The following is a 10,821-nucleotide window of genomic DNA, read 5'->3' on the forward strand; positions in this document are numbered from 1 at the left end:
GTAATTGAACAATCATAGAACAAACACGGCTCAATTATAACAAAATAGAGTCAGGACTTCATCCAACAATTGGTTCCATCAACCCTAGATAACAGATTTAGCTACTCATGCTAATGAAAAACAAATCACTAAAATAATTCATAATTAACAAATAGAAGTATCAAGAAGAAGATGAAAACTCTTAAGAATTTATCCGTCTTCTCCCCCTCGTTCTTGCCTCTAAAATCTTCTAAAAACAGCTATCTCTCACTTCTGGACGAGTTTAGGTTTCATATAGGTTTAGGTTAGTCGCCTAAGAAATTACATAATTAACCCTACGTGTTTGGCTTTCGTCCGCCCGTCCGCGGATGCGGATTCAACCGCGGATCCGGCCGCGGATGTGGACTGCCTCACTGCCTTGAGTTCGCGGCCCACTCCGCGACCGCGCACCTAGAGGGGTCATTTCTCTTGCTTTTCTCGCTCCTTTTCAACCGGGCTAACCTTCGATTGCCCTTTCACATTCCATGTTGACTCTAAAACACTCGTTAGCTCCCTCCTAGCTTGGAGTAGCTCCTTCAAAGTATCAAATTCTTAATTAGAGCATTTTGTTATCTTTTAGCATTCAAATATCAATAAAGTGCCACTAAATTAGAGTGTAAGTAGTGTCTAAATTGCATGAATATAGACTACTATCAACACCCCACAGTTAAACCATTGCTTGTCCCCAAGCAATCAAACCACACTCTAAGAGGCTTCACTGAGCAACTTCCCTACTCGTCACACCAAGAATATTTCACATAAATTGAGTAAATTAGTGCAACATCTACACCTCAAGAGTTGACTCCCTCTAGCCACACAATGTTCCTAACTGGCTTACTTACTCTATATCAAAGGTCTAGACTTACCTCTCCTTCATGAATCAAGTGCCTGCTCACAATAAAAGAGACTCATTTCACAATTAGTAAAATTCACACACACTGAGGAACTTTAAAAGGAACATAATTCACTCACCCTCAGAAATAACATTCTTGTGCCACAGGAAACGCACTATAGGCTTGCCCATAGTGTACGACTCTACTAATTGAGCTCACTCAGTCTAGGATCAAGTAGGACTTTATTTGGATGTAATGTAGGCTGTAGGTTGGGTAGGATATATTTGGATATATAATAGTGACTATACCTCCCTAAGTACTTTAATACATTTATTTTACAATCAAGTCCACACCTAAGTTAAACCAATATTTTCATTTTTTTTAACACCACATATACCACCCCACACTTCTTCTTTGAGCACAATCACTTTAAAAGCCACCAAAGATTTATTACCAATCAACTTCATACACTATTAATAATGTTCTTCTCTTTTTTTTTTCTTTTTTTTTTCCAAGTGGCCTTTTCCAATAAGATTTACCTTTCTCCTTATATCCTAGTTCCACTCAAAAGCTCCATCAACTACCTCACACTTTATCCTTTGTAAATTCATAGTATTTCTAGTACTAACGAGAGGTAAAGGATTAAAAAAGATGGTCAATTCAAACAAGGGATAGGGCTTGTAATGTGGTTGCCAAGGAAACAGGATTACATGCTCAACGAGTTTAACTATGGTACATAGAAAATAGGTGGGTGGAGTATGTATATATATGGTTCAACAAAGAAATGCCTATATCACTTCCCAGACTAAACAAGACTACCATTTCGCTTTGCAGACACACAGGGCAAGTTCTAGGCGTTAAATGTCGTGCACAGAATATAACAAGCCACTCACACACATGGCACATGACTCATTCTAGATTAGATCATCAAACACTCAGATCAGGGTATTTTAGCCAAATTAAGAACATACATTTTAAGGCCTTCTTACAAGAGTCAACAAATAAGCCTAAGCGTCACACTAAAGTAACCGCTATATTCAAGGCATTATGAAATCAAACAAGGCTTCTTAATTTAATTCTGCCCATAGCCCATAAGTTCCTAACTAAAAAAAATAAAAAGCTAACTACACCTGGTTCAAACAAAACCCTTGGAAAAGAACCGTGGTTTGAAGAAAAACCAAGGGGGAATTGATACACTACTACAAAAGAAAATCTGTCTTTTTTCTTTTGACTTTAGTCACTCAAGAAACCCGTTGAATGATATCTATCGTTGGGCCAAGTCGAAATTGATTTATACAAATAAACTACGAAACTATCTACATACAACAAAGTATCCCCCACCCCACACTTAAAAAGATGGCATGTCCCTATGTCATACAAAGTAAAGTAATGTGAGGTAAAGGAACTTCCCTGGTGGATCAGTCTTGATCGGAGACAGTGCCATGGTCGAGATGACATGCTCTCCCCAGCGCACGCAACCATCCCATGTTTTTCTTTTCTGACTTCGCATTTTGGGTTGCCAAAGCATCAACTATGGTCCCCAATTCTGTGACGGAAGTGCGCAGTCCTGCCATGTCTTGTTCTAGGGCTGTCATTCGCATGCTCCGTCTGACCTGGGATGGTCCTTCAGCCACTGCAGCTTGTTCCTGTGGGGGTGAAGCAGGTTCAACCTCCTCCTGCCCTTCATCGCCCTCTTCCGACGCATTAGAATCATCACTATGAGCTGCTCCTGGTGCCACCGGGTCTTTCCCGATGGTCATTTTGTCTGCCCGAAACTTTGATTCTTTCTTTACCATGCCATCCGCATTTGGGTTCTCAGGCACCCTTGCTGCCCGGCACAATCTAGTGATCAGAGAGGGGAAAAAGAACCCATACCTCTTCTGTGTTGAACTGGCGAACATCTCAGAATGAAGAACCTTGGCCACATCGAAGTCGTGGCCATTCACGAAGTACCATATCAAGGCTGCTCTCGGACCATTTACCTCTGTGGTGTTGTGGGACGGCAGTAAGCGACTGTTGATGATGTACAACCAATATTTTCCTTCAAAAGTGAGTGAGGAAGAGTGTAGCTTCTATCCCGGCACAACCCACACTACCTCTTTGTCTGGTGCACAAATTGTTTTGAAAAACTTGTTCCATGTGATGGGTTATCTCCTGTAAGTATCATAGAAATCTTCCTCCCCATTGAATTCAGGCAATCGATACACTCTCCTGATGGCTTCTAACGAGGTATCCACCCTCGTGTGTTGCACAGTGCATATTCTATCCTCATGTTCGGGGCAGTTGGCATAGAACTCCCGAACAAGCATCAAGTTACCCTCCTCCGGCTCTTCGAAAAAGCTGTCCAATCTACGCCTGATCAACTCCCGATACATATTAGGGCATTCATCCTGGAGGGACGCCCTGTCAATACCCCTTTCCGGTATAGGTTTTTAGTGGTCTTCAAGCTGAAACGGTCTTGGGCAGCTCTGGAGACAAACCTAGTACGATCAAACTGAGTTGTACTGGTATGTGCCCGTCCCCGAGATGAGCCTCCATGACCACTTGATGAGGCCCCGGTAGCGTGTCTCTTCCTTGAGGGTTGCATTTTACCTACACAATAAATACTACTATCAGTGGATAGAGGAATATGTGTCCCAATGGCGGTTACTCAGACTTCACTCGCACAATTGGTCACAATTTATCTTCAACACTTATTAAGGCAAATCAAAAAATAAGTAGTGTGCATATGTACCCCCAAGTCACCCAAAGACCCAACCAAACCCAACAATGGCTTCCTCCAAATCAATCAATTCAAATAGCCTCCATATACCACATATAAACCACAATCTAAATCCCAAACAAAAGTACCTATGATTTTACTACCCTATACAGAAAAGGAAAATAAAATTAAAAAAAAAATACTAAGAAAGAGGAATAAAAGCATGTACTTACTTGGACATCTTGAGAAGAACGGAGGTTAGAGATCGGTTGAGTGGAGAAGAGAAGGAAGGAGAATAGTCTTGTGTTAAAAGGAAAATATGGGGGAAAGGAAGGGTTTGGGTTCTTGAGGTTAGGGAGGGAAGAAGAGAAGTGGGGGGGGGGGGGAATGAGGGGTTTGGGTTTGGGTTCTTGAGGTTAGGGGAGGAAGAAGGGGGGGGGGGGGATGAGGGGTTTGGGTTCTTAGAGTTAGGAAGGGAAGAAGAGAAGTGGGGGAAGTGAGGGTTTGGGTTAAGGAAAAGAAGGGGGTGGGGGATTAAAATAAAAAAACTTACCTGGACAAGCCTGAGCTTCCGCGCCCCAATCCTCGGTCTAATCCGCGGCCACGGATTCTGGGTAGAGGGGGTCCCAAAATCCGCGATCCAATCCGCGGCCGCAGACGGGGGGTAGAACACATGCCTAAATCCGCGGTCCAATCCGCGGCCGTGGATCTCCGTCTCTAGCCAATTTTTGTGTTTGCCATAAAAAAAAAATTCCCAGTCTTGGGTTAATTTCGACCCCTGAATCCTTCTGATGCGCGTGATCTTTGCCCTGCACACTAGTTGGTCGGTCAAAGTCATTCAAAATCAATTACAACAAACAAATTAAGAAAAAAAATGGGTTGCCTCCCAAAAAGCGCCTAAGTTAACATCGCGACACGACGATTTACAACAAACCATGGGCTTCCTCCCAGGAAGTGCCTGATTTAACGTCGCGGCATGACACAGGTTTTCATTATCACTCCTCATTCGCGTACTGGGGCTCTTCCAAAGTTATCACCACTCTATCCCCTTTCTCTTCGACCATTCCAAGGTAATGTTTCAACCTTTGCCTATTTACCGTGAACTTGTTTGTCCCATCTTTGGATTCAATCTCCACAGCTCCGCTTGGGAACTCTTGCACCACTATGAGGGGTCCTGACCATCTGGACTTCAACTTACCCGAAAACAACCTCAATATCGAATTGTATAACAACACTTGATCTCCAGGCTTGAAGTTCCGATCTAAGATGTACTTATCATGGATTATTTTCATCTTTTCTTTGTATAATCTGGCATTTTCAAAACATGGAACCTGAATTCCTCGAGCTCATGTAACTTAGTTACTCTGCTGGTGCCTGCGGTCTCTATATCCAGATTCAGCTGCCGCATTGCCCAAAGTGCTTTATGTTCGAGCTCTACCGAAAGGTGGCATGCCTTTCCAAAAACCAACTTATACAATGACATACCAATTGGAGTTTTGAATGCTGTGCGGTATGCCCATAATGCATCATCCAGCTTCTTCGCCCAATCGGTCCTTTTTGCATTCACTGTCTTTGTCAGGACACTTTTAATTTCTCTATTGGACACTTCAACTTGCCCGCTCGTCTGTGGGTGGTACGGTGTGGCTACTTTGTGGCGAACTCCATACTTTTCCGATAGACGTGCGAATGCTCTATTGCAAAAATGGGTTCCACCATCACTAATTATAGCTCTCGGGGTGCCAAAATGTGTGAAGATGTTTTTCTTTAGGAAACTTGGTACCCCTTTTGCATCATTGGTTGGGAGATCCACTGCTTCGACCCACTTGGAGACATAGTCAACCACTACCAATATATATTTGTTACCGAGCTGACGAACAGCCCCATAAAGTCGATCCCCCACATGTCAAAAATCTCCACCTCTTGAATTATTGTCATTGACATCTCGTGACAGCGAGATATATTGCCTGTCCTTTGGCATTCATCGCAACTTTTGACCCAAGCATGGGCATCCTTGAATAGAGCAGGCCAATACAATCCCGATTCCAACACTTTTGCCGTTGTCCGAATTCCTCCAAAGTGTCCACCATATGGTGAAGCATGGCAAGCCTGCAAAACAGAAGGTTGATCTTTCTCGGGGATACACCTTCGGATCATGTTATCTACACATATTTTAAACAATAGAGGTTCGTCCCAATAAAAGGCTTGACAGTCGCGAAAGAACTTTTTCTTTTGAATTGGGGAGAGTTCATAAGGTACAATACCGCTTGCTAAATAGTTAGCAATATCAGCATACCTGGGCGTCTCCTCCATTATCACAGTAAGTAACTGTTCATCCGGGAATGTCTCTATTATGTCTTCAACCTCCATTCTCTTTTCAGCTCCTTCCAATCTTGAGAGGTGGTCTGCCACTTGATTGTCTGTCCCCTTTCTGTCACAAATTTCCAGATCGAATTCTTGTAGCAAAAGAACCCAGCGAATCAAACGTGGCTTTGACTCCTTCTTTGCTATCAAGTACCTAATTGCTGCATGGTCAGTATAAATAATAACTTTTGAACCAATTAAGTACGACCTGAATTTGTCGAAGGCAAACACTACAACCAGCATTTCCTTTTCCGCTACAGTGTAATTGAGCTGTGCACCGCTGAGCGTCCTGCTTGCATAGTAAATCGGGTGCATCATCTTGTCTTTTCGCTGCCCCAAGACTGCTCCTATAGCATAATTACTGGCGTCGCACATGAGCTCGAATGGTTGCTCCTAGTTGGGTGCAACAATGATGGGTGCAGTTATCAGTCTCTTCTTCAGCTCCTCAAATGCCAACCTGCAATCATTAGAAAACACAAAGGGCTGGTCCTTTTCAAGAAGTTTACATAAAGGGTTAGCAATTTTGGAAAAATCTTTTATGAATCGCCTGTAGAACCCGGCGTGCCCAAGGAAAGTTCTCACAGCCTTGACCGAAATGGGCAGTGGCAATTTCTCAATCACATCAACTTTAGCATGGTCGACCTCAATTCCCTTACTGGACACTCGATGCCCCAAAACTATTCCTTCTTGTATCATAAAATGGCACTTTTCCCAAGTCAGCACCAAATTTGTCTCCACACATCTTTTGAGCACTCTTCTTAAATTTTGAAGACAATCTTCGAATGAATACCACACCACGGAGAAATCATCCATAAACACCTCCATAATATCCTCCACCATGTCAGTGAAAATGGCTAACATGCACCGCTGGAATGTAGCCGGTGCATTGCAAAGTCCAAAGGGCATTCTCCGAAAGGTAAAGATGCCATATGGACAAGTAAAGGATGTTTTCTCTCTGTCTTCCGGGGCTATTGAGATCTGGTTATACCCCGAATATCCATCCGAGAAATAGAAGTGGGACCGCCTAGCTAACCTGTCCAATATTTGGTCAATGAAAGGCAATGGGAAATGGTCCTTTTGAGTGGCTATGTTCAGTTTCCGATCATCCATGCAAATCTACCACCCTGTGATTGTACGAGTCGAGATCAACTCGTTATTCTCATTTTGTACAACCGTCATTCCTCCTTTTTTGGCACACATTGGACAGGACTGACCTAGTGGCTGTCAGAGACGGGGAAGATGATACCCGCATCCAGCCACTTGATCACTTCCTTCTTTTCTACTTCCTTCATATTTAGGTTCAGACGTCATTGATGTTCCCTGAAAGGTTTGTGCCCCTCTTTTAGAAGAATCTTGTGCATGCAAAAGGCTGGGCTGATACCCTTTATGTCTGCCATGGTCCAACCAATGACAGTCTTACATTCTCGCAATACCTTCAATAGTTGCTCTACCTGCACAGCTAGCAAACCAGATGATATAATAACAGGCAAATTAGAATTAGGCCCCAAGAAAGCGTACTTGAGGTGGGCTGGAAGCGGTTTCAGGTCTAGCTGTGGTGGCTCCTCTATTGATGGTTTTGCAGGTGGTGTTTCTCTCTCTTTTAAGCGTAGGGGCCCGAACTAAGGTTCCCTTTTCCACAATCCTTGACCTTCAAGAGCCATGACCCACTCTGCCAACCCTTCATCGTCCATCTCTTCCAAATTCATCAAGTAGGCTTCTAGTGGATCCTTGTTATTAAGGGTCTCATCATCTTCTTGCAGTATCACATCTACGGCCTCCACTAGTGAGCAGTTTGCAAATTCACTGGGTCTCCTCATGGATTGTTGAACGTTGAATATTATTTCTTCATTGTTCAACCTCTTTTTCAACTCTCCAGTCTCACTATCAATTAATGCTCTCCCAGTGGCTAAGAATGGCCTTCCCAGAATGATGGGTATCTCTTTATCCACCTGACAATCAAGAATAACAAAGTTTGTAGGAAATACAAATTTCCTCACTTGCACAAGCACATCATCAAGAATTCCTGTCAGTCTTTTGACTGTGCGATCAGCCAGTTGCAGCAACATTGAGGTCGGTCTAGCTCTGCCAATGCCCAGTTTCGTGTCGATTGCCAAGGGCATTAAGTTTATGCTGGCTCCCAAGTCACACAATGCTTTAGCAACAACATAACTCCCAATAGTGCATGTGATAGTGAAGCTACCTGGATCAGACACCTTTTGGGCCATAGGTCTTGTCATTACCGTGCTGCAGGTCTGTGTCAGAGTTATAGTGGACAGGTCCTAGAAGTCAAATTTCCGCGACATCAGGTCCTTCATCATATTTGCATACCCTGGCATTTTCCTCAAAGCATCCATGAGTTGAATATTCAATTGAATCTGTCGAAGCATTTCCATGAATTTCCTGTATTGATCATCTTTCTTTTGTTTTGCTAATCTCTGAGGGAATGGTGCAGGAATCAATCTCTGTCCATTACTTGATGTCTTTTCTTTGTTGGAAGCTTCTGGCACAAGAGGCGCCACCTGTTCTGAAACTTGTTCACCGTCCTTCTCCTTACCCTTGTCAACATGTGGTTGTTCAGTTATAACCTCGGTGAGCTCTGCTGACTCATCTGCCTCTAATGTAACTGGAGTAGTTGGCGTAGTCTCTCTCCTAAATTGAGCAACTTCTTGCTCTTTGTCTAAATCTCTTCTATTCTTGAGACTCACTGCCATTAGCTGATTTGGGTTCTGTTCCTCTAGGTTAATATTTGTATCTGCAGGCAATGTTCCTTGGGGGCGATTGTTCAAGGCCATAGATAGTTGTCCCAGTTGAGTTTCAATGCCTTTGATTGCTGAATCATGTGCTGCTAACTTTTCTTGCATCTTACCATTTGTTCCAATAAGTTGTTGCAGCATACCCCTGATTTCTACCATATTGTTGTCCTGTTGTTGATGAGGTGGTTGGTAGGCCAACTGTTGCTGGTGCTGCTGATTATAGCCCTGCTGCCTTTGATAAGGCACAACTTGACCTTGTGGTCGTGCGCCTCCAGAATTGGGGTTGTGTTGTGGCAGGTTGGGTCTGTACTACTGGTTTGGTGCTGGTCCCCATTGTTGCCCACCTTGCCTCTGACCTCCAAAATTATTGACATAATTCATGTCTTATCTGAAGCCCTGATTGTCATTCTCTCCACTCCACGAGCACACATATGACTGGTTTATGCAAGGAGTGCACAATCCTCCATTCGTTGTATCAACAATGTGCACTTGCTTTGTACCCATCTCATCAATTTTCTTTGTCAGTATGCTCATCTGAGTCATGAGAGTGGCTATGTTCTCTGCATGGGAATTGTTTGGGTCAAGAGCAACAGAATGTACTATTGGTGTAAGTGTCGTACCTCTAGCCATCCAGCCTGAATTTTGAGCCATCTTATCAAGAAGAATCTTTTACTCTGTGAATGTCTTGCTAAAAAATGCACCCCCAGCTGAAGCATCTACATTAGCCTTCAAACTATCTGCTAAACCCATGTAGAATCTTTGTCCCAGCATCTTATCTGGAATGCCATGGTGTGGACACTTCACTAGAATACCCTTGAACCTCTCCCAGGTTTCTTGCAAGGACTCAGTTGGATTTTGCTTGAACTGCAATATCTCATCAATCTGCCTTGCAGTCTTGTTGGGAGGATAAAACTTGTTTAAGAACTATTTGACTAATTCTTCCTAAGTGGCAATGGAGTTTATTGGGAGTGAATTCAGCCAAGTTTGAGCCTCTCCAGTCATAGAGAATGGAAACAGTAATAGCTTGATGGCTTCAGGAGTCACATTTGGCTGTCTTTGGGTCACACATATTGATAGGAAGTTCTTCAGATGTTGTTGTGGGTCTTCAATGTATGACCCGGAGAACAATCCCTTATTTTGCAATAGATGCAGCATGTTGTTGGTGATCTGGAATGTCTCCGCTTGTATCTGAGGTACAGCAATGGCAGTGGCTAAGTTATATAGAGCAGCTTCTGGCACAAGAGGTGCCACCGCTCCATTGTTTGGGTCAACCCGATTATTCCGATTATTTTCGTTGACATCGTCCACGTTGTCCATTTTAATTTCGGGTGTGTGTTTTTGTTGTAACTGTTTGTTCTTCTTGTTGGCTCGATTTAATGCCCTGAATGCTTTCTCGGGGTCTGAAAGTCCTTCAAAAAGTTCACCAGCCCTCTAAGAATCCTAGCAATTCTTCTAAGTTGTAATAAATAACATCGTTAGTTCACCGGTAACGGCACCAAAATTTGATCACGCCCAACTATGCCTTGTAAGAAGGACTAAGCGGTCGCTGCAAATATAACCCGGTTCAAGTCCGGAGTCAAATCCCACAGGGAACTAACCTATTTACTACAACCTTAAATAATGCTAATGATAAGCTCAGACAACTTCCAGATGCAATAGTTTTATGAATAATCAGTGGAATTTATTTAGCCAAGGAAAAATGACAATAAAATTAGCAATAATCAAGATTAAATTGAATTATAGTGTAAAAGGATCTAGGGCTATTGATTTCCCCAATTGCCGGATTATTTCTCAACTCTTTAGCTATAATCTCGCCGTAATATGCTATGAGGATTATGAGTTCCGGGCTATCGTAATTACCTTTCTATCAATTACGATAATTTACTAGAAGCATTCTCTCGAACTACTCTAGTTAACAATTTATGCAACTCAGAATCATCCCACCAAAGCTTCGTTATTTCTAACCCCACTTTTAAATTCAAGTAATTAATCTCTTAACTTCCCCCAAAGTGGTGTTGTTCAATAATAATCTAATCAAGTGTTCTTTCTCAAGCAACACAAGGTGAATAGACACGATTAATCGAGGGCCCTTTCAATTAACCACAATACAATACATAATTGAACAATCATAGAACAAACACGGCTCAATTATAAC

The 10,821-nt window shown here is 42.8% G+C and overlaps 1 protein-coding gene and 1 non-coding gene across 2 annotated transcripts; one reads left to right on the forward strand and one right to left on the reverse strand.

The window, feature by feature from the left end:
- Positions 1-7,532: 7,532 nt before the first annotated feature.
- LOC142179822 (uncharacterized) lies at positions 7,533-8,150 on the reverse strand. The gene has a single exon (XM_075250704.1). It carries the CDS (start codon positions 8,148-8,150, stop codon positions 7,533-7,535), a length of 618 nt encoding a protein of 205 aa, XP_075106805.1.
- Positions 8,151-9,447: 1,297 nt separating this feature from the next.
- On the forward strand, positions 9,448-9,554 carry LOC142180465 (small nucleolar RNA R71). The gene has a single exon (XR_012709088.1). It is a non-coding gene; the product is annotated as a small nucleolar RNA R71 (small nucleolar RNA).
- The last annotated feature ends 1,267 nt before the right edge of the window (positions 9,555-10,821 follow it).

The sequence above is a fragment of the Nicotiana tabacum genome, chromosome 4 (genome assembly GCF_000715075.1).
Source record: "Nicotiana tabacum cultivar K326 chromosome 4, ASM71507v2, whole genome shotgun sequence".
In the NCBI taxonomy this organism is placed as follows: domain Eukaryota; kingdom Viridiplantae; phylum Streptophyta; class Magnoliopsida; order Solanales; family Solanaceae; genus Nicotiana; species Nicotiana tabacum.

What these genes read in the sequence shown, in the direction of transcription:
- LOC142179822 (XM_075250704.1), bottom strand. Translation starts at nt 8,150, where the DNA reads ATGACAAGACCTATGGCCCAAAAGGTGTCTGATCCAGGTAGCTTCACT.